This window comes from Sciurus carolinensis, chromosome 6 (genome assembly GCF_902686445.1).
Source record: "Sciurus carolinensis chromosome 6, mSciCar1.2, whole genome shotgun sequence".
NCBI classification, from domain to species: Eukaryota; Metazoa; Chordata; class Mammalia; order Rodentia; family Sciuridae; genus Sciurus; species Sciurus carolinensis.
This window is the reverse complement of record NC_062218.1, coordinates 155,765,086-155,788,795: the sequence shown is the minus strand read 5'-3', so window position 1 is coordinate 155,788,795 and position 23,710 is coordinate 155,765,086. Positions and strand designations below refer to the sequence as shown.

Sequence of the window (23,710 nt, the reverse complement as noted above, 5' to 3'; positions counted from 1 at the left end):
GCTCAGAGAAGTCAAGCAACTTGTTCAAAGCCACACAGTTTCTAAGTGTGAGAGCAAAGACTTGGACATAGATCTGTTCAGCTGCAATTTCCATGTCCTCACCGTGCCTAGCTATACCACAGATGAAATGTTGAATTGTTTCAGTGGAAAACAGGTTCAGAGCTAGATGTGATCAATGAGAGACAGAGTGGTCGTCTAAGGTTACTAGGGATGGGAGGATGGGAAGAACAAATATTACCTGAGAGTCCTGCTCTAAACAGCAGGTGGAATCTCATAGGGCAAGTGGGAGCCATGGAAGACTCCCAAGCAGTCCCTGATATGATGTTCTGGGGGGTTGGTTTTGCAGATGGGTGTGAGGTGTTCTGTAGGGGAGAAGGAGAGCGAGTGCAGGTAGCAATGCACTCATCACTGCGTGGCAAAGCCACTGGTACTGTGACTTCCAGAGCAGGTTCAAAGGGGAGTGTTTAGCAGATAAAAACCAGCACTGTGAGCCTGCACACGTTCTGGCTTTGCCCCCATGGAAAGGGTTTCGCAGGTTGCAGACATCAGCTGTAACCCCCTCACCAACCTCACAGAACCCCGCTGCTGGAGCCTCCTGGTGGGAAGGGGCCTCATCAGAATTGCCAGCTTTTCCACCTGAAATGTGATCTTCGAAAACAAAAGACTCTCTCATCTCAAGCACAAAGGTTTTGCCATCAGACAGACCCGGGTTTGAATTCTGTATCTGCCACAGGCTATTGTTTGACGTGCATCTATTTTTACTCTCTCTCTGGTTTTCCTACTGGGGATGAGAGCACCTGACTCTCGGGGCCGTGAGAAGCCTGACATGCGATCATGCTTTGAGCAGGGCCTGGGACATCATAGCATTTTAAAAGTACCTAGTGACTAGGAGTCACCTGCTTGCAAATCAGAATGATCACAGAAGGGCAGAGCGTGCTTCCATTTTTACACTTGCAGATGGCCCATGCACAGGAAGAGGACATTCGCTCCATATTTCAGGAAATAATGTTTGTGTTCAGCCTCCCTCTACCCCCTGTTCCACTGGTCACCGCTGTCCTTATGGGCTGAAATAAATGATTGGAAAGGAGATGACAAACCGATGCTGCTTTCCAAGACCTTTGTAACCAAAGCATTTGTTCCTTAGCAACCTCGTAAATGTCCAACTACAAAGACCCGTGTCTACAAATTGCTGTCAGCCAGAGGAATGACTGTAACTTCCTTGGTGCCGAGGTGAGAAGAATAGACTTCATTTGGGGTCCAAGTGATCACCCCCATGAGGAAGAGTTGGAGAAGGTGATTACTTGTACGGGCCCATTGCTCATTACTAATTTGGGCATTCGTCATCTTTTGCCCATCTGCCCGACCAGCCAAGGGACACCGCGTTGGCTTGGGACTAGTGGCGGGGCTTGCTGTCCAACCAATCAAAATGCTCTGGAAAAGGACATTTTTTCAGAGGAGAGGGAGGACATCCATTGCGGCTGCCCTCAAAGTCCTCTTGCAGAAGCTTGGAGGGTAGCTTCCATTTAAGCAGGAACCTGCCAGCCACAGCTCTCAAATAAGGTCCTGGACGGGAGAGCAGGACACGATCAGTCTCTGACAGGTCTCAATCCTGTGTCCCTTTATTGCACCTTATTTTTCTCAAGCTCTTGTCACCCCCTCAATGATCTGATTGTCTTCATATCGACTGTCGGGCCACCGTGAAGAGTGTAAGCGGCGGGTGCGGATGCATGGCCTGCTGGAGTGACTAAGAGCAAGGACTTCAGAGCCGGCCCACCCGGGTGACAGTCTGAGCTCTGCCACCTACTTCCTGGGATGCTGAGCGTCATGCCATTTAGATTCACTGCGACTCCACTGCCTGGGCTTTGAAATGGGGGTAGTGACAGTACCCACCCACCAACGTTGCCGCGACGATGGAGTGAGTCTCCCCTACAAAGTGGCAAATGCTTTGCACACGGTACACACGCCTTGTGAGCATCCACCCCTGGGTCAAGTTCACCTGCAGCAAAATCTGATCAATAAACGTTTGTTAAATATCAAATGAGCGAAATAACAAATTTGTAAATGAAGTTCACGGAAAGGGATGGACATCGCAATGAGGGCATCCTCTCCAGTGACCATCACTTCCACTCCTTTCTCCTGAAGAGCCGCCTTGATGGGAGAGGGAGGGGTAGAGTCACAGTCACGGAACCTGGAGTGCCGTGCCACCCTGGGATCCGTGACGTCCCCCTGTGGTTCTGAAGGAGAAGGTAGATGACACGTGCCTTCTCTGTCCCTTCTTGTCTCCTTTCCCTCCCTCCTTTGGCACACAGCTTGGTGACCTCTGTGGTGGAGGCTGCGGGTTGCTGCCCACCGCAGGTCTGTCTCCTCCCCAGCCCATCTAGGTGGGGGATGTGCCGGTTCTGGACAATGGCGCACAGTGTGGCTTAACCTTCGCTCCTGGACCCTGCCCTCCAACGTCCTGAGCGATCTCTCTCAGGCTCTTCCTCTGTTCCCTTCTACCCTGGAAGGTGCCAGGGAACCAGCAAAGCCCAAGATGGCAGAAGCACTAGACAGGAACGGCCTGGAGACTAGAATGAGCTCTGGAGGAGAGTCTGGAATGGCATTCCGAGCAGCCAGTACACGCTTACCACAGGGAGCCACACATGAGTGACGGTGTGTGGCTCCAGGTGGCGTTCATGGGTTTCTCCAGGCTCTCTCCCTTCCTAGCTCACTCCCACGATCAGAGCAGATCCCTGCCCATCATCCATTCCTTATCAGGCAGGAGGGGAGGGTCACCAGGGAAAGCTGGCAGTGGCCTCTGTTGGTGAAGTTCCACCTCCGACGCACACAGGGTGTCTCATTATCCTAGTTCACCCAGGAGCATCACGGTTGGTACAGTTCGATGCTCCTTTTAGTCCCAAAGCTGCCCTTGAGTGGAATATGTGGCCTTGCCATCTGTGGCCACCACACACCATCCAGCCTCACCCCCTGTGTCTGTGAGTCAGGGAGGGGCTGGGGCCTAGAACCCAAGGTGTGTCAACCCCGCCAGCCAGGGAGGTGCCTTCCAGGGCGGGCAGAGCAGGGGCCAGGGAGGAGCTGGAGGGCAGGGAGCCAGGGGGTTCGGGGCAGCCTGTGCACTCGAGGACTGCAGTCCCAGGCTGCCGTCTGGCAGCTTGCTTGGCAGATTGGCTGACACCAGAAGGAGGCCATTTTCCAAGAGCCCAGGCCCTGGACAGAGTTCCCTTTCCATGGCTCATCGCTGGGAATCAATAACTCAGGCTGAGGACCAGGGACATCTGATTCCTCTGTTCCAGGACCCCATGATGATCAATCCAGGACATAGGGATGCTCAGGGGGACCACGCTGTGCTCGGTGACTGAAAGGGTTGTGCCAAGGCACGTTCTATCTAATAGGTCTGCAGATACCCTGGAAGGGGATCAGAAGGCAAGTGATCAAATCCTAGTAGAGGGCGTATCTGTGCCTGGGCTGCCTGCAGGGGGACATTTGTCTCTTAAAGCAGCTTGCATCTCTTGCAGCCACTCAGGGTGGGATTGCACAATAACCCCAAATACACACTGCTCCTCTCTCTGAAAACTCTCTCTTTCTCTGGCCTTTGAAAAATAACCCATGTTGGCATGCAATGTGAGGGCTGCGCCTTCGAGTCATTAGTCATACCCAAAAGTGGCACGCAAATGCAACTTTTACAAGAGCAAGGAAATAAACCACAGCAAATATTTGACTGATCCAATTATAAATCTCTCAACTTCTTGGCAGAGACCAAGGAGGAATGGTAATTAAGATAACTTAGTGGGTTTCCAGAAGAGCTGGAGGAGAGAAGAGGGGTCTGGACCATTGAGCCGGGCCTGTCGCTTTCCCAGGAGGGAAGGTGTCCACACACAGAGAGCAGGCAGCCCAGAGAGGCTTCTGGAAGCCACACCGATGCCTACCTGCCAAAGAGGGCAAGGTTAAAGACAGACTCATTGCCCTTCAGGAAGACGTTATTACTGGGTCCAGGACCCTGGGAGACGGGGAAAATAACTTTATTGCTATTTGGAACGTCTGCTGGCTGAGGGTTGACGAGGACTGGGAAAAGCAATAAATGGTGACATTTCCCACCGACCGCATGCCCCTTCCCTCACTCCTCGCTGGCAGTAGCCCTGGCCTCCCGAGGTCTGGTGTTGAATCCGACTCAGATGGCAGGGCATCCTCGGCGGTCGGTGGGGTTGGGGGTGAGCAGCACGTGTGAGCCGGACTGCTTGAAGCCGCTCTGTCACGGGGTCTCCGGTTGCATCCAGAGACGGCGGGAGTGACTTAGCCGCGGTGGGTCACTCACGGGGCCTGTTCATCTCTCTCTGCCTCCAGCCAGGCCTGTGGCAAAGTGTGCCCAGCTGCTTCCTCATTAAAGCTCGGCACAACTTCTTTGCTCTCTTTGAAAGGGGCTGAGCGCCAGGGGAAGGGCGAGGGGAGACAGGCGCTCCCGTGGAGGCTGCTTCCCGAGCAGGCCCTCCCCGACTTTCTGAGGACTGTGCAGTTGTGACTGAGTCACTTAACTAGAGGCGACTGGTTCGGCAGCGGGCACTGCTGGGGACGCTGTGACAAGGAGTCCCTGGGCATCCGGACAGAAAACAGCACCTGCATTTCCAGACTGTCCTAACTGACTGCCAGACCCCCCAGGTAAGAGCAAGCACAGGAAAGACAGAGCAGCCAAACGGGGTTCCTTACAAGCAGGAGTGGGGTCGAATTCTCCACCAGGGTGAAACTCTCCATTCTTTCAATGCAGGTCCTCTCACACCCGCGGAAAAAGTCATTGTTGAAAATAAGAAGAGCTGATTTTTGTTGGCTGGGTGTGTTCTGTTCTAGGTGTAATGGAAAATGCCCACGAGCATTATCTCATGTCATCTCCTGAAAGCCCGAGTCTCATCCCTGTGTCTCAGCAGGGAACAGTGACAGCCAGGGAAGGGAAGGGTGCCCCCAGAGCCACTGAGCAAGGCTGCCAGCCACGCGAGGACTTGAGGTTGGATTTGCAGGCGTGGGAGCCACCATGGGAGACCACTCCAGGATGTCCACGGAGCTGGCTGCAGCTGCCAGCCTCTCTGGTGGCTGGCCTGGTTTGAGTCCCTTCAAGATGGCACTGAGTGGCCAAGAGGGAGGAAGGCAGAGCGCAGCAGTGCTGGGCCAGGCTTGGCGGAAGCAGGCTGGCAACCTGAAGGTGGGGGGAGGTCTCGCTGGAGCAGACACAGAGGAGGCCTGGGAGGGTCTGGTGGTTGTGCTGGGTGGTGGCCTTCTCTGTCTGAAAGCTGCTCTGACAGCCGGCCCCCGCCCAGCTCCCTTAGCTCCTCCTTCCTGTGTTCCCCCATACTGCTCTGCTCCTGGTTCTTGGAGCTGCCAGCTCACCCAGCCTCAGGGCCTTTGCACCAGCCATTCCCTTGGCCTGGCCTGTCTTTCTCCTGGTCTTACAGCTGTCTTCCTCTCATCCTGCCTCGCCCTAAACTTTATGCCTGTATTGCCTCTGAGTTTCCATCCTCAGAAAAAACCTAATCACTCTGAAAAAGCTCACTATTTACTAATTTATGGCCCATTTACCTCCTGTTGGGTATGCACTCCTGGAAAGAGACACCAGTCTGTTTTACTCAACAGAGTATCCCCAGTGCCCTGAACTGTGCCTGTAACACAGGGTGCCCTCTGAAGATCTCACTGGCTGAGTGGAAAAGACTTAGACCCAACCAATCAGGCATTTGCCATCGAGTCTATGTCAACATGGTGACTCTTGGTACTTCAACTTCTTGGAGGACAAAGCCTTTCTGAGAAATGGTTTGGGGGCTGGGCGTGCTGTTCAGTGGTAGAGCGCTTGCCTGAGGAAACTGAGGCACAGAGTGGTATGGCTTACAGAAAAGTTAATCAGCGGGGGAGCCGAGATGCACACCCAGGCAGCCAGCTTCCGAGGCGGCACCCTTAGCCAGAGTAGCCCAGGGCTGTCAGCGTGCCTGGTAAGCAGGGCCAGGCAGGGTGCCGCTGGCCTCTCTGGCCTGCATGAGCATGTGCTTGGGAGAGCATGTTTGTGAGTACAGATTCACAGGTGATTTCTAAATTGGGGTTCAGAGAAAAGACAGGCCTGAAGTACAGTCCTGATTCTTGCCCTTGTTCATGTCATGGGTATAAAACTAGTCATTCTACAATGGTTATTATCAATAATACAAGCAATAATAAGTGCTGGCATGGATGTGGGGCAAAAGGCACACTCGTACATTGCTGGTGGAGTCGCAAATGGGTGCAGCCACTCTGGAAAGCAGTGTGGAGATTCCTTAAAAAACTTAGAATGGACCTACCATTTGACCCAGTTATCCCACTCCTTGGCCTATACCCAAAGGACTTAAAATCAGCATACTACAGTGATGCAGCCACATCAATGTTCATTGCTGCTCAATTCACCATAGCCAGATTGTAGAACCAAGCTAGCTGCCCTTCAACTGATGAATGGATAAAGAAACTGTAGTATATATACACAATGAAATATTACTCAGCCATAAAGAAGAATAAAATATGGCTTTTGCTGGTAAATGGATAGAGTTGGGAGAATATCATGCTAAGTGAAATAAGCCAAGCCTAAAAACCAAAGGCCAAATGTTTTCTCTGATAAGTGGGTGATGATACATAAATGGGGGTTTAGTGAAGGGGGTAAGAGAAGAATGGAGGAACTTTGGATGGTGTAAAAGAAAATGGGGTGGGAGGAGGTGGAGCAAGGAAAGACAGTAGACTGAGTCAGACAGTATTTCCCTATGTATATGTATGATTTCGTGAATGGTGTGAATCTACATTGTATACAACCATAGAAATGAAAAGTTGTACCCCATTTGTGTACAATAAATCAAAATGCAGTCTATAAAAATAAAAATTTAATAAAAAAATTCATTCAACAAACCTCAAACACCACTTAGTGCTGGCACAGAGGATATAGCAGTGAATGACTCAGACAAAGCTCCTGTCCTCCTGGAGCCCATGATACCAAGGTAGAAGAAAACATCAGGGTCACAAATAAGGAATACAGCAAATCAACTGGGCACAGTAGTGCACGCCTGTAATCCCAGGCTCTTGGGAGGCTGAAGCAGGAGGATCATGAGTTCAAAGCCAGCCTCAGCAAAAGTGAGGTGCTAAGCAACTCGGTGAGACCCCGTCTCTAAATAGAATACAAAATGGGGCTGGGATGTGCTCGGTGGTCGAGTGGCCCTGATTTCAATCCCCAGTACCAAAAAAAAAAAAAAAAAAAAAAAAAAAAGAAATACAGCAAATCAGATCAGATTACTCAAAAGTCCATCAGCAGGATGGAGGACAGAGAAGTTAGTACAGAGTCTCTCCTTGTTTGTTCTTTGATTTTCTGTGGGTTCAGCCACCATAGTCAGCTGTGGGCTGAAACATTAATATTTCTCTTGATTCGTTCAAGAGCGTGAGACCACATTCATATCACTGTTATTACAGCATATTTTTATAATTATACTAGTTTATTAGTAGTTAGTGCTATTCACCTCTTATGGTCCCTCATTTACAAATTAAGCTGTGTCATAGGTATGTGGTTCCAGCACAAGGCTTGGCAACTAGGTGCTTAATAAATACTAATTGAATGGATGAAGAATTGGCAATTATTTAAAATTATCTCTAATTTCCCCTCGTTGGTGCAATGTAGGAATTAAGATTAAATAATGAGCTTTGGGGATTGGTAAGCCATACATGTAGAATATCACATTGTAGGAAGCAAATCTTTATTTTGGGGACTGTGGAATATTGGATGGCATTTAAATGCATTTATAAAAAAGTCAAAAACCTGCTTGATCATAGGTGTGTGTGTATACCTAGGACTCGGTTCTCTCCACGGTTTCAGGCATTTACTGGGAGTCTTGGAACATTTGTCCCCCGGGACCAGGGTACCAGGGTACCAGGGACCTGGGTTATATACACCTCACTGGAGATGTGCTCAGGAGGAATAGGAATGAACTGTGGGGACACAGCCCTGTGGGGGAATTTCACCCACATCTGCGGAGCGAAAGCAGCTGGACAGAAGAGCACAGGGCTCCCGGGACAGATATTCCAGGGGAGTCGGATCTGGTCTCCAGGGACAGATCGCAGCTGCGCAGAGGCACCTGGTCTGGGAGCCGCAAGGCTCGGCCCGAGCTGGGGCGGGGCCCTCAGGGGCGTGGCGAAGTTCTGCATCTGGACAGAGGTGCTGCTGCTGCTCAGGAGGCTGCGCTTCTCTCATTTTAGGGATGAAAATGTTCACTGAAAAAAATGTGTCTTAAAATGATGCCTAAATAAAGTAGATTTCAGAAAAATAAAGCACGACGAGGACATCAGGTGTGACAGTGTAGCCTGTTTTTGATTCCTACGAAAGGGCTCACTGAAGGCATGTGTTTGGGCAGAGGCCCGGCGGAGGGAGGAAGGAGCCAGGGGAGCACTACGCAGGGCGCTTCAGGAAGCGCCGACTCCACTGCAGAGGGCGCTGTGCTCAGCTTGGATGCTAAACCACTCCAAAGGCCCGTGTGTTCCAGGCTCTGCCCCCAGCGTGGCACCACAGGGAGGTGATGGAACCCTTAAGAGGGAGGCTAGTGGGCGGCCTTCAGTCTTTGGGGTGTGCCCCCAAAGGGGATAGTGGAACTGCCTTGATAGTGGGGCTTTTTCTCTTTGTAAATTGATTTATCTCAGGTATATCCTTAGAGTAATGGAAGCTGACAAACACGCAGAGGTGGGAGGAGCTTGGTGTGACCCAGGGAGAGCAAGCAGGCCCATGCGGTTGGGCATAGAGGGAACAGGTTGCTGGTTTCCAGACCACAGAGGGCCCAGCAGGACAGGGTAACTGATGACCCATCAGATATTAAATGAGCATCTATTATGGACAAGCACGTGGTGGGCGCTGGGGAAGTCCATCTAGAGCTTGCTCTCTAGAGCAACTTCAGACCTCCTAGCAGTGTGATGGGAGGCCAGAGAAGGACTTTCAGAGGCGGAATGTGCCCACGGATGGTTATAAAAGATGAAACTCGAGTTCTTTTTGTAATAATAAATAAGCTTATGAACTGGAGTGTTTACGGGGCTGAACCCCTGAGGACTCTCTGGGGTTGGCAGGGGCTTTAAAAATTTGTTGGCTGAAGATAAGCAGATTATAGGTGCTGCCAAGATGTTTCTTCCCTATGGATCAAGCCTAAAATTGTGGTTTTTAAGTTCTAAAAGAGCATATTTTGTCTTTAGTTTTTTTCTTCTTCTAAAACCAATCTGTTTTGACTATCTGGGATGGGGAGGGGTGAGGCAGTCAGAATAACAAATGAATAGAGAAGGATGAGTGTATCTGGAGAAGGATGGTCGCCACGCCACTACTCACATGCTGCATATCCCCGGGCCCTGTTTCAATATGGGATTCCTAACAGAAACAGTCATCAGGCAGGGCCAGGGTAAGGCAGGTAGGAGGCCTTCCAGGAATCCCTGCAGGGGCACCTGTGGAGTCCAATAGCCATACAAAGGCCGGGCCAGCTCTGCCTCATTTGCTATTTCAGTGCCTTGATTCAAGGCGCATTCTAGGTGCTCGATAAATGCTGGTGGAATACAACATTTTGGCCTGCTTCTGGCAGAATGAGGGGTCTCTCTGAAGAGGGGCTCTCCTTTGAGAAATGCTAACCCTCTCACATGAAATTTCTGAGAACAAGAAGAAACCATCGAAAACCACAGGTCCTGACGTCTTTACAAGACTTTCCCGGAAGCACATGAGAGTACACAATCCCCGTTCAGAGGGGAACTCTGAACTTTATGGTGTCTGGACACTTTTTTCTCTTATTGAATATGTTTCTAGCCAGGGTTGTGGACCCAGCTGTAAATCTGCTCCAACTCAACACACAGGCACCGCCATGAAACCTGCAGAGGGGCTGTCCCACTTGGTCACACCTGGCCTGCAACAGCCTGTTCCAAAGGGAAAAGCTGGGTCCCTGCTGGAGAGCCACGGACAAGGAGCAGCTCTTTCTAAAAAGACGATCGCCCTGTGGAGCTCCTACACAGGACCTTCATTTGCCTTCTGCTTAGAGAAAACCCTTTCTTTCTTCCCTTCTCCCGCACCCTCCAAGATTGGGCTTGGTAGTCTCTTCTCTAGGAAGTGGCCCCCAAACCCTCACAGGTTGGAAGTGGTGGCCTACTTTATCCGTCCAAACCTGTTGGAGCAGTAAGAGCTGACATTTGCTGAATAAGCTAGGCATAGCGCAAATGACATATGGCGTCCGCTCCGACACACAGAGATGGCAGGATGCACACGGTCAGCCTCTCGCCCATCCCCAGAGCGCTGTGTGTGGGCTGGACATGGCTGCGTGTAGTGCACCCCAGGAGAGGCACCCCAAACACTGCCATGGAGAGGGTCCAGGACTCCCTGAGTTGAGCAGGAAGACCCTGAGCTTTGCCATCTGCGCTGGAGCCTGAAGGCCTAGCCCAGCGTGCACGTCAGCACCGCCTCCAGCACAGGCCTGGCCCTTCTCCTGCACAGCCTCCGTTGCTAGGCGACCTGCCAGGAAGGTAGACCAGTTAGACTGGTCAACTGATCTCCGTGGGGCACTTACTGTTTGCTAGGCATCGTCTCAGTGATTCTCACAAGCCCCTGACGAGGAACAGTCCTCATCTTACGGATGGTGAAGCCATCTGGAGGGACTCACCCAGAAACACTTCCGGCGCCACACAGCAGCGGTGAGATTCAGACCAGATCAGGATGATGACCACGGAGTGTCCGTTCTTACCCCTGCCCACTGCTGCATCTCGGGACCCTCCCTGCCGGAGGCTGCCCTCATCTCTTAGCTTGTCAAGTCCCCTTCTTAAAGGACAGCCACACCCTTATCAGTGTCCACAGAACACACCTTGAACGGGTATTTATGGAGCACACAGAGGGATTGATTTTAGATTTCGTCTTCCACAAGGTCACGCCCTCATCCTGCTGCCTTTTGATCCATTGCAAGAGCAGGGTAGAAGGTCTTGCTCCGAAGACCAAGCGAGACATAGCGGTGACCCCTGAGAGCCTTGGGGTCAAGGTGAGTGAAGCTGATGGGCCTCTCCTGGCTGTCCCAGGATGCACGATGGCTGCGCGCCACGAGGCCAGAAGAACGGAGGCCTTGCCTCCCAGCACCTTGCTGGTGCGATTTCTTATTTACTGCACTTTCCCATCTAATTGTCTTTAGCCAATGGTTTATCACAAATGTCACATTTGGCTCCCTGCCTTCCCGAAATCAATAGGAGGGTCTCAAGTGGGCTGGTTGTGAAAATGTATCAAATACATCACCAAGGAGAGGGAGCATGTCCAGGTGCAAAATGACCTCCTGGGCACTGAAGAGGGACAGAAGCACAGGCTCGGGTGAGCCTCTCTGGGACCATGGCGTGACCCTGGGCAAGCCTGAGGTCTGCTCCCTCATCTCCAGGCGGATGTAATAAAGGCCCCTGCTCTGGATCCCAGCAAACCCTCTCTCTGTGGTAGCTCTGTGCGGTTATTATTATTGCTAAGGGCTTGGCATGCGTAGATCCTTTGAACTAGTAGTCTCACTTGTCAGAATGCATCACTAGGAAATTATTATTATTATTATTATTATTATTATTATTATTATTATTTGTAGTGGGGATTGAACTCAGGGCCACTCAACCACTGAGCCACATCCCCAGCCCAATTTTGTATTTTATTTAGAGACAGGTCTCACTGAATTGCTTCCTGCCTCGCTTTTGCTGAGGCTGACTTTGAACTAGTGATCCTCCTGCCTCAGCCTCCCAAGCCTCTGGGATTATAGGTGTGCACCAACACACCTGGCTCATCATGAGGAAATTATTAAAAAGTACATGCACCTGCACCTTCAAAGGTTCTTACTGTAGAATAATTGATAATGTTGAAAAAGGAAGATGGGCTAATTTTTAAAATCTAGACTCTTTTTGAAGTATTTAAAATGAGTTTATGAAAGAATATCCAGGGTTGCAAAGACCTCCTCCCCCCTTAAGCAAGATCCGGGATGAAAACAACACACATGGTCAGATCCTGTATTTGTAAGAACGATTAAACTGGAAAATACACTAAACTGTTAATCTTCTCTATTTTTCCGAGCAACACCAAATATTACTGCAGAGTGACAAAAACACAAATCAAAACTCTCTTCTAAAAAAAACAATTGAGATTTGGTTTGTTTGGGGGCTTGGGTGATGGATATTCTGAGAAATATGGTAATGGACTCCACCATTTCTACCAGCAAGCATAAGTCTGAGTGCTTTATAAAGATTTTCTCATTTGCATCTGGCAACCTTGCCATGAGCACTTCATATCATCCCCATTCTACAGAGGAGGTAATGGAAGCACAGAGCTGTTGAGTGATTTACCCAAGGCCACACAGCTTTGAGTGCTACAGGTTGCACGGCAAGGTGGTTGGGAGTGGATCACTTCCTTATGCTCACGCTGTTCGGTGGCTAGAACAGCTCCATCAACCTCTCACAGAAGCCATACTTAACCATCGTGTTAAAAATATGCATTTAAGTATCTGACAAAATTATAATTAAGCCTCACACTGATTTGATTGATATCTTGGATCTAGTTATCTGGGGATATTTGGAATGAATACGAGGCTACTTAAACTAAAAGCACTTAATGAATGGGAAACTGTTTGATGAGGACTTTATCTTGCAAAAGGAAACTCTGGTAATAAAAAGTTTATTTTATCTCATATTCAGGAAGATTTGGGTTATATTTGCAACTGTGCTCCAGTTGTTAGAATGAATATCGAGTTTTCATACATTCACAAAAATGTGACGCCTAACACTTCATTCTACCTCAGCTCCATCGATCACCAAATACAGTCCGTTCGCAGAGATGTCAAAACAAGAGTCTCATGTGCATCTTAGAATCAACAGGATACATGGGAAAATACGGGAGCGCCTCAGTCTGACCAGCCCAACACAACTGGAGGGACATTCTGTAAGCACAGTGACATCTTCATTCCAATCCCAGCACCTCTTAAAATGTTTTCATGATCACCTTCTTCAAAGTGCTGATCTTGGCACCTTCTCTGTTCCTTTCTCTGCCTTGCGATTCACTGGGCACCCTTAGCCCAAATGTACCAAGACTTCCCTCGACCATTCTGGAAGACTTTTGGCTCCACTTTCATTGGCTTCTATCAATTCCTGGTTTGGGCAGGAGTTGTGATCTTACGGTGTGGTTTATGTTAATGCCGATGCTGCTGGACATCCTGTGTGGTAAGAAGGGGTGTCTGATTGTAGTGTCCAAGGGAGCTTTGTGACCCGAAACTGTCTCAGTGCTGCTGCTGTGTGAAGTGGGGGTGCTACAACAGGACCAACCTCATAGGGTTGACACGAGGGTAACTAAGGCAACACATGTGAAGCAGTTGGTCCTGGGGTCCTGGTACTGTTCTATGTGGGCAGAGATGCTGGTGTTAAATGGGTGGAGCTGTGAGCATTTTCATAAGTGACCAGATGAATGGCGAATGTTTTCCTATCATAATTTTTCTTCCTTGCAAAGCATCCTCACTGAGAAAGGCTTCCATGGACCTTTTGGAAGTTCTTCATTTTGTGAAGATCTTGGAACAAAACTTTTCCCCACATCTTTGAACACAGATGTGAACTTCCATAACTGTCACTTATTATGAAGGCTAAAGATCTGTGCTGGGCTCTTTTTTGAATCCAGCCTGATGTGTGCCTGCTCAGATGAAGCCATGCAAGTGAGGCCCTCTTGGATCTTGTTCCAGCAAACTCCAGGCTGAGCAGAGGCCCATGCTTAGGTCAGGAGGTAAAACCAGGAGTTGAATTCCCAATGAAGGTGAAATGGTCCCATAAAGGAGATTATCATTATTATTTTTATTTTAAAAGAAAGTTTCAAAATTTGGGTACAACTCTTCTACTTTTATATCTAAGGCAAGGAATCTGAGCAGTTGCTAGATATTTTAAGTGACTTAACCTTGAAACAATTATTTTCTCTCACTTCTCTTTCAAGCTGTGGATCAATTTAATTGAAGACTCTCCACAGCCCGTAAAAGAAACGATTAAAGAAAATACTGTTGCTATTCACAACTACCTAAATATATTCATTATGATTTTTTTTCTCAAAACTGTACAAAGAAAACAAGGTACATAAATCAATTAAATCTTGAGAATGGCTGAGATTACAGTCATTATCTATATCCATCCAAGGCTTGTTGTACTCAAGATGGTTCAACCGTGGCATAGATTTGCTTTTGGTAAAGAGAGAGATTGTAAAAATGAAGAGGAGTAGAATATGGGAACACACGCCCATATTTCAACAACTCCAATGAACAAATGTTAAAATCTTGTATTTTCTTCCTGTGTGTGTTGGAGGCTGGGACAGGGAGACTTGCTTACCTTCAATATTTTATTATAGAGTAGAGTAAATACTCTAACAACCTAACTCCCAGCCGTATTCTCCTCTCTTGCTCTTAGAGAGGCCCACCCCCATGAGTTAAAAGTCTCTTTCTGGAGCTACATCCACATCCACACTCAGTCTTCCATATCTAGGGGTTCTATACCCATGAATTAAGCCAACTGCAGATTGAAAATATTTGGGAAAAGATTGCATCTAAATTGAACATGCATTTTTTTCTTTGTCACTAGTTCCTAAACAACACAGTATAATAATGTATGCAGTATTTACACTGAAATGTATTATATGTCATCTCCAGATGGCTTAAAGCCTCGGGAAGGAAGTATGTAGGTTCTAGGCAAATATTGTGCCATTTTATGTAGGAGACTTGAGCATCCTCAGATTTTGATTCTGGAACCAATCCTTCATTAATATTGAGAAATTACTCAGTGTGTGTGTATATGTACATATATACATGTGTATGTATGTGTGTATATACATATACATATATACATATATACGTATATATATATATATACATATACATATATATATACACACATGCATACAAACCTAAAATAAACCTGCATATACAGAGATTAACATAATAATAAATGTGGACTTTATGTAAACTATATTTATGTTAGTAAAATCATCACGTTTTTCTGCTTTATATTTGGGGTTCTACATAAGATTTCGCTTGACCTTGAAGGTCTTTTGCTCATAATATTATAAATGCCTGACCTATGGCACCTCCAAAACTGTATTCAGGCTAATGAGGAGATATGGTGCAGTCCCCTGACTCATCCTCTCTTCTCTTTCTTTCTCTTTTTTGGATGTGGTTTTGCTAAGTTGCCCAGGTTGGCCTTGAACTTGTGATTCTCTCTCAATCCACTACCCCATAGCTGGGATTACAGGACCCATGATCATGCTTGACTCTTTCTCTTCCCTGTTCTGAGTACCACGAACCCAAGCATTGCTCCTCTTAAAAAGCACTCAGTGCCCTCCCTGTGCATGCCCCTCAACACCAGGTCTCCCATCAATTTCCAGTCTCCCAGGTAGTTTCTCTGAGCTGCCAGAAGGTTGCCCTCTGATTTGGATGGCTATTGGGATGCCATCAGATACTCATAAGGGGGTCCACTGAGAAAGTTCTTTCCAAAAGCACTTTCAGTCTGACAGAGAAGAATCTGACTGGTTTTGCAAGATCTTTTCTCTATACTTCAAAGTCTTTTGGAAAGCAAAGTTAAAAAATATATATTTCTTTAAAAGTATGCCTTCCTTCAAAATGAAATTGAGCATCATCTTAGGGACATCTACAAATTGCCTCATGATGTGCTGTGTGAGTGGACAGCAGGCCCTTGACCTTGGCTTCATGGGAACAGGAGGCCCAGGAGAGCTGACCTACCTAGTAACCCGGCCCTTGGAGGGTGGAGAGACAACTGCAAGCTGACAGTCAGGACAGGAACCCCATTGGTCCCACCTCTGCTTGAAGCCTTGTACAGACTTACTTAGCAGGGCAAGAAAGAAGGGGACAAGGAAGGGAAGAGCTTGTTTTCAAATAATGCTGTGCAATGGAAAGGGATAAACTGGAGCTGGCTAAAGCTAACACCACAAATCACCATCTGTAAATGTGCTCTTAAGAAATGTCATTAGGGGAATCTGCTGATGAGGACAAACGGGAATGCTCTGGGCTCATTCCGTCCCAGTTCACACATGCCTCATCTGCCATATTTGCATATCTTTGGTATGATCACGGGGCAACCTGTGGTTTCTTAAACACTTCCCTTCCATTGGTGGATGCGTTTCATGTGTGGGTGGTTTTGCTTCCGATCCTGTAGAAATAGCGCCACGTAAATTAGGGGTTGACAGTGTCTATCCTCCCGCCACACGGTCCCTGGTCCCTCTATTTATTCGAGCTGTCAGAGCTCTGAGCCCACCCTACGTCTCCAAGTTGCTGCTGGAAGTCACTGGGCTCGTGGCTCCATCAGTCTGAGTGATGAAATAGGCATTTTTAATATTTGCTAAATAGGATTGTGGAGAAGGTGAAGTCCCAGCAGGACTCCCAAGCAGGAACTGCATCTTGTTGTCTCAGGTTAATCATGTACCTAATTTGCCGATTATTGACTTGTTCTCGCAAAGGGTTTTACTTGGCTTGACATATCAACAGCAATCAGTGAAGAACTGTCAAGCAAACTTGCTCACTGCCTTAACCACCCAAGATTCTGACTTGCAGCAATAGCCTCTGAGATTTCCTTTGATGCCTAGCACTGTAGCCAGGTCAGATTATTATTTTTTTTTTCACAGTCTGATCTGTTTCCTTTCTAGAACCAGGGTTCAGCAAATCTGACAGTTTGTAGGATTTCAAATATTTGGTAAGATGCGCTAGGCTTCTGTTGTACACACATCGTCCCCATAAAAATTCAAGTTGGTAGGCTCAGAATGGCTTAAGACTGACTTAAAACCCACAATGCAATGCAGAGTGTCAAAATGCTGCATTTAAAACACAATATAATATCTATCTTTCAAACTGAGAAGGCTTCAAAATTGGTAATACCTATTTTATGCAAGGGTTCAAGTAAATGAAATGGGCACTAAACAATGCTGCCGGTGGGTAGGAGTGTAAATGGTGTAAACTTTCAGGACAATTTAGCAATATAGAGTAAAACCCATAAGGGTTTATTTTTTAGGACAAGGATTGAGGATGCAAAGACCAGTCACTAAGACAGGTATCACAGCATTTTATGTGTAAGTCATTAGGGTTTTTCATTGATATTTCGGTGCTCTTCCTTCCAGGGACATCTTTAGATTGTACTTCCTGCTCCATTGAAGTTAGGAGGTGACTTGATTTAGTTAATATGAGAAAGACTTAAAGTTTATATGTCACTTCCAAACAGAACTCTTCAGGAATCGGTGCACAGAGGAGCTGGTGATATTCTGGATAGTGAAGGCTCTGTTGGTCTGTGTCCTCGAATGAGGTCCACCTTGAGCAAAGTCCTAGCGTACTGAAGATGAACGGGAACCACTCAGAGCTAGTGACATCTGAGGCTAGTGACATCCCAGAATGAGGCTGCTCTGTGCACTGTAGGGGGCTTAGCAGTATCTCTGGCTCCACCCGGGATGCTGAACAATCTCTTCCCAGTTGTGACCACCCAGAATATTTTCAGGCACCGCCAAATGACCTGGGGATAGGAATGGGTGTGGGCCCAAATCACCCCGGTAGAGAACCCTGGATACAGAGTAAACAAGAAATTGCCCTAGTTATTTGAAGCCACCGAGATTCTCAGACTGTGTTTTAATGCAATGGATTTTTTTAAATAGTAAAAACAATATATTAACATTTAGCCAAAAGGCATTTTTACTTTCTTCCTTGGTTGCTAAAATTTTTCTGCAATGCAGATGTAGTTTGTTCTTTTAGTAAGAAGAAAATAACTAGAAAATTAATTTATTTTAAAAGTCTATATAATTGCCTATCTACATACAGTGCTTGGTAGGGTTGTATATACTTTCTTTAGATGCTGGGGATTGAACCCAGGGCCTCACGCATGCCAGGCAAGTGCTCTATCACTGAGCTAGACCTCCAGCATCCAATTTTTTTTTTTTTTTTTGGGTGCGGGGGATCGAACCCAAGGCCTTGTGCTTGCAAGGCAAGCACTCTACCGACTGAGCTATCTCCCCAGCCCCTCCAGCATCCAATTTTTAAATGCATAATGAATCTCTCATATCTTTCTTTCATGAGTTGGTTTCTATAGTGCTTTCCCATTCTATCTTTGTTGTTGTTATGCAATCACAACAACATCATGAGGCTTAGGTCACAGGTAGAGAAGGAGACTAAGGCCATGGCAGGTTAAGAAGCACACCCAAGTCACCTGGCTACTGAGAGGCAGGGTAACGTTCAGCAGTGCTCTCTCCAGCTCCAGGACTTCCTCTCTTGTCATGTTGCCTGTGTATCTTTTGTAAAAAGCCAGTTTTAAAAACTCAACTGGGACTCACTCGGATTCTTGGGAAATTTAAGCAGGTAAAAAAAGGATTCTCCTCTGTATTTAATATCCTTGGACAAGGATACTAAACCTTGTAGGTATTTGGTCAGAGCACAAGACTCTGTAAAATTTAAACATAACCATTTCATACAACACAGCCAGTGGAATCCCCCCTCCCCATCTCCTCTTCTTTCTCCAGCTCACATGAGTCACCTTGGCTAGACTGCCAATCCCCGCAGAACTTATGTTCCTTGATAGGATATGCCAATAGAAATGAGAAATTCTATAATAGTTTGAGACATGAGTTAGTCACCTATCTCTGTGAAGAGCTAAGCACCGTCTCCTCCAGGAAATGTAGCTCATCAAATGGACATGAATGCAAGTAATGGCAGGGAATGAATTCGGGGAGGTGTAGGGACGTGTTTTCTTCTTTCCTTTCTTTTCTTAAGCAGCGCCCCTATATTGCACCTGTCTTGTGCATTTCTGGGCATCTGCACTGTACCTCACTTCGGTGACCCCCAGTACACCCTGAATTCCTAAATTGGCAGTGGGACTGAAACCCCAGCAGGCATCCGTCTATGCCTGTTCATTTCCCTTCCCTTGAGATGTGCGATGGAGCTGTCCCTGGAGCTATTTTGAGAGGATGATCACTAGAACAATCACTAGCTTGGCAGGAGACGGACAGTGTGGTATAGCCACAGAAGAAGGAAAGACATCGGCATTGAGAACTGGACTCCTGAATGTCAAAACAGCGGGGAAACTGGGTGGACTGTGCTTCTGCCCGCTGTCCACTTATCACTCAGCTGCAGAGTCTCCGACTTGTCTTGCTGTAATTATTGGTTTTTTCATGACTCTAGTTGCCAAAAGCATGCAAAGGAAGGGGGGAGAACAGTGCTTTGAAACAATAGGGGGAGGAAATGTGTCCCCAGCGCAGTTCCTTGCAGCCAACGGGCTGAGAGGAAAGTTCTGCTCAGCTGTGCCCAGAGGCATGTTCATGCTCACCTGGATACTGCCAATAAGCACACCTCGCCACTGCAAACCCTCCATGAGGCTACAGTAGGATCAGTGGAGCCTGAAGGTCAAGGAAACCACCTAGCAGTCTGCAGAACTTCCCAGAGCAGCACCCTGCTGCCTGGCCAGAAGCTACAACGATGCCTTTGGGACTCCTTTCTGCTGAATTCCTGTCTTTTTCCGGATGAGAATCTTTGGAGAGCAGATGTGATTTCTGTCTTAGGAGCTCTGCTTGGTCAGGGGCTGTGTTAACTCATCTCTTGGATAATCAGCGCCTAGACCAATAAATATCTTTCTGGATGGATGGATGGAGGACTCATTGATTACCATTTTACATATTGGTCCCTATAGCCTGGGCTGTGTATGGTAATAAAAACGTACACAGGCCTCTCTGCTCAAAAACGAAAGAGTCCTTTGAGTCCTCATATTGATCATTTCAGGCTATAAAGATGGGATTGCAAATAAGTTTCATCTTGAGAGTCAACACTGGTCGATTGGTAGTGGCTGCCTTGAGAGTTATGTCGGAGGTATTTGTGCACTGGGTCCAGTGAGGAAAAGTGCTGTCATCGATTAGCAATGTCTGCCACAAGCTAAAGACAAGGAAAGGGCGGCCTGACAGCCTCACATTTGCCATGGTTTTAAAGTTTTAAATTCTTCCAATTGAATTTTCTAGATGAGTACCTTTCCAATACATTCCAAAGTCAGCTTCAACTGGATATATAGGTGCTCCCCCTCTACCGGTGTTTTTTCCTAATGTGCTTTATGGTTTTGCTGGATTTGAGGGGAAAGGAGACAGGGAAAAGCATGTGGCTTTTCTCGGGACACGTAATTCTTCTTGGAAAAGAAAATCCAGCTAGACGGGTGTTCATGGACCCCAAATGGCATGTGTATTAAAGTTTCTACCAGGAAAAATTAAATGAGACGTAAGAGGAAAAACAATGTAACCCATAATATATGATTCAGTACTGGGAATAATCTCAGCTTCATAGTGCCAAGGACTTCCCAAGAAATTTATCAGGGGTCCAAAGGGAAGCCACTGGGGCATCTTGGTTTGTTACATAACTTCCCTTACACAGAACGTTGCCTAGTGATGTTTCAATGAATGAACCCAATAAACAAGGTATCCAGAATTAACCTGCAGGGTTAGCAAAGCTGGCTTCACCAGGCAGGGATGTTACCTTTTAAAAAAATACATGATTTCTGTAACAGAAGTGTCACTATTTTATAATTCAAAAGTTCTAGAACATTCACGGTTATGCCACCATGCCAGCTACTTAATGCCAGAGCATTTCCATCATCCCAAGCAAGAAATTCCATCCTTATTAACAGTCAGTCCAACTCCCTGGTGACCACAAATCCACCAATCCTTCTGCTTTATGGACTTGCCTATTCTGGACAGTTCATATTAGCAGAATCATACAACATTTGACCTTTTTTAATCTTCTCTTTCACACTAAGCATAGTGTTTTCAAAGTTCATACATGTTGCAGCATGCAATAATGTTTCATTCCTTTCTAGATATGAACACTATTCCATTATATGTCACATTTTTTTCTATCCATTCATCACTTGGACTTTAGAGTTGGTTATACTTTTTGGCTATTCTGAATAAAGCTGCAATAAACATTGGCATATATTTTACAGAAAATAATGTTTTGCCAGGCATGGAGGTTCATGTCTGTAATCCCAGCAGCTCAGGGGGCTGGGGAGAAGGATTGCAAGTTCAAAACCAGTCTCAGCAACTTGTAAGGCCATAAGCAACTTAGCGACACCCCGTCTCAAAATAAAAAATAAAAAAAGGGCTGGGGATGTGGTTCAGTTGTAAAGCACCCCTAAGTTCAAGTCTTCACATACATACATACATACATACACACATACATAAATAAAGCAAATAATAATGTTTTTAATTCTCTTTGGGGGCATAATAGATGTGGTACTGCTAGGTCATTTGGTCATCCCATGTTTAACTTTTGAAGCACTATCAACCTCTTTTGAGGATCTGGCATACCATTTCATTGCTATTGATAGTGTACAAGGGTTCCGGCTTCTCTGCACCCTTACCATGCTTGTTACTGTCTTTAACGACTGGCATCCCGGTAGGTATAAAGTGGCATGCATTTTTTAAACAGGTAGATACACCAAGCCTGGCCATACCTGGGCATGTGATGGTGGGAGTCCCCTTCTTATATAAACACCAAAGAGAGCGTCCTTGCCCAGGGAGATGTTGAACTTTAAGAACTGGGGCTGACTGATGTGAATCTGTGACCTCCAGAACACCCCTGGCGGGACTTCCTGAGTCACCCGCCGACCGACTTCTGCTTCGCCGCTGTCTATGCTGCTGTTTTTCAATGACCAGGGCACTAGAACACAGGAAGAGACACTGAGTCAGTGACATCTGTAAACATTAATCAGCCCTACATTTCTGTTTAATTATATGCTAGAATTATTTGTTTCAACATCAAGTTTAAACTCATGTCAAATTTCTCTTTGGGTCAGAGCTAAAACATTTAGGTTTTAAATAACAAGCTAAAACTCATATCCCAGGGCATCTAAAATCTTGGCACAAGGTTTTCTAAAAATTCTGTGATTACTCTTTACTAATCAAATATAATAAGAGCTGGAACCAAATAAATATGTGTGAAGCTTCCAACCACCCAAATATGACCAGGATGTAAAAAATATCAACAGGGATAGGGGAGGTGACCTTAATTTGACTGCAAATAAATAAAACAATTCAGCAGAAAATGAAGAGCTGATGGGAAGCTGACCCAGTACTGGGTTGATTCTTTTTGTGAGTTACAGGGAAGGATCTGAGAGCCACAGAGAAGCCACACCTCTCCTTGGGGCATCTCCACATCTCTGCTACATTATTTGAAATTGCTTATATCAGTTGCCCACACTCAGCATCCTTCAGATCTTTAATAATAGAAGTTTGAGAAATAATCTATTTTGAAAGAGGATTTCTTCATAACTGTGAACTAGCTGTGCCTCCTACACTTCTGAGGGTGATTTCCTTTGCCACGATGAAATTATGGAAAACTTAGAGTTGCTAGTAGTTGCTCAAGAAAAGCAAGAGTTAATTTATATCTGAGAGCTTCATTTTCCTTATCTCCAATGGGAAAAACCTAGTTGGAATTCCATAGTGTAAAGGTCATATGCAAGGCCTTCAAATGGATTTTGAGCTTGGTAGGGCATATAAAATACATATCTCATCACTACCTATCTTCTTCAGAACATCTAAGCCAAGTGAAGACAAACACAGACAGAATGGGAGTCATTCTGTGTTGAGGGTCTTTCTCCTCTGGGGCACTGGCCACAGTGGTGGCCCTACAGCTTGGATACTTTCTTCAGACTGAATATGGAGGAAGTTCCCCTCTATAATGTTCAGAATCCTGGAAATATTTATTCACAGCTGGTTACCACACATGGCAAAGGATGGTCAGGAGAAATGATAAAATTGACGAAGACTAGTATGTAGGCGAACCAATTTGTCTACCTCTATAGAGCTTACTCTGCTGCTAACTAGTTGCTGCATTAAGTCAAGATTCACGTGACATTGGCCTCCCACCATAATATGGAAAGGTGACATTTTTGGATCTCTGAAGCGCTTTCATATCTACATTATAAATAAAAATTCCCCAGAGTGACCTAAACATATAAATATTTTTTCTCTCTCTTTATTTTTCCTTTAACATGTGAAGGGACATTTTTATCCTGTCCAAATAAAAAGCAATCAGGAATCTAAGATAAAGTAAGGAGAATCACTGGTTTGGATTCTAAGAGATCCTTTTGACCTCCTCTAAAGTTAGGAACTGAGTGTGGAAACCTCATCACATAACATCTTTAAGAAACATCAGACGTCCTGAGTGGTTCGTATCTTTAGATGGGGCCTAGAGAGTTTGTCACATACCTTGAACATTTTAAGGCTGGCTAGTGTTTCTAATGGGCACTGATACAGACCTGCTGTGAGAGGAGTCTGGGTCAGTTTTTAGAGCAGAGACCATATGGGTGCAAATCTTGACTTTGAGGCTTGCTCTCTGTCTCAGGTCCTCGGGTGTCCAGTTGGGGGCGTTGTTACTATTTTTTGTACGGTTATTATGAGGGATTACTGAGTTAATCTATGCAAAACTCATAGAATAATTTGTGGCACAAAATAAGTATCATTATTATCTGTAAAGCTCTAAGCCTGAAGAGAATGTTGTTAATTTAGGAGTTTTGCTGAAATAAAGGCAGGTCCAGGGGGAAACATTTATTTTCAGAAGTTGATCAGAAGCTCTGGTTACCATAAGTTAGAAATTAATCTGCTTTTGATGGACACTACCCCTCCCTAAATTAAGATTTTGGGGGAAGGAATATAATACAAAAGGAACCAGTA

The 23,710-nt window shown here is 46.3% G+C and overlaps 1 protein-coding gene across 9 annotated transcripts in view; it reads right to left on the bottom strand.

Moving 5' to 3' along the window:
• The window catches only part of Tenm2 (teneurin transmembrane protein 2), a 621,032-nt gene that overhangs the window by 149,244 nt on the left and 448,078 nt on the right, over positions 1-23,710 (bottom strand). For all 9 annotated transcript variants that reach the window (XM_047555832.1, XM_047555823.1, XM_047555824.1 and 6 more), the window contains one exon: positions 21,490-21,695. In XM_047555832.1, coding sequence (XP_047411788.1) covers positions 21,490-21,695 — 206 coding nt within the window. The remainder of the gene's footprint in view (positions 1-21,489; positions 21,696-23,710) is intronic.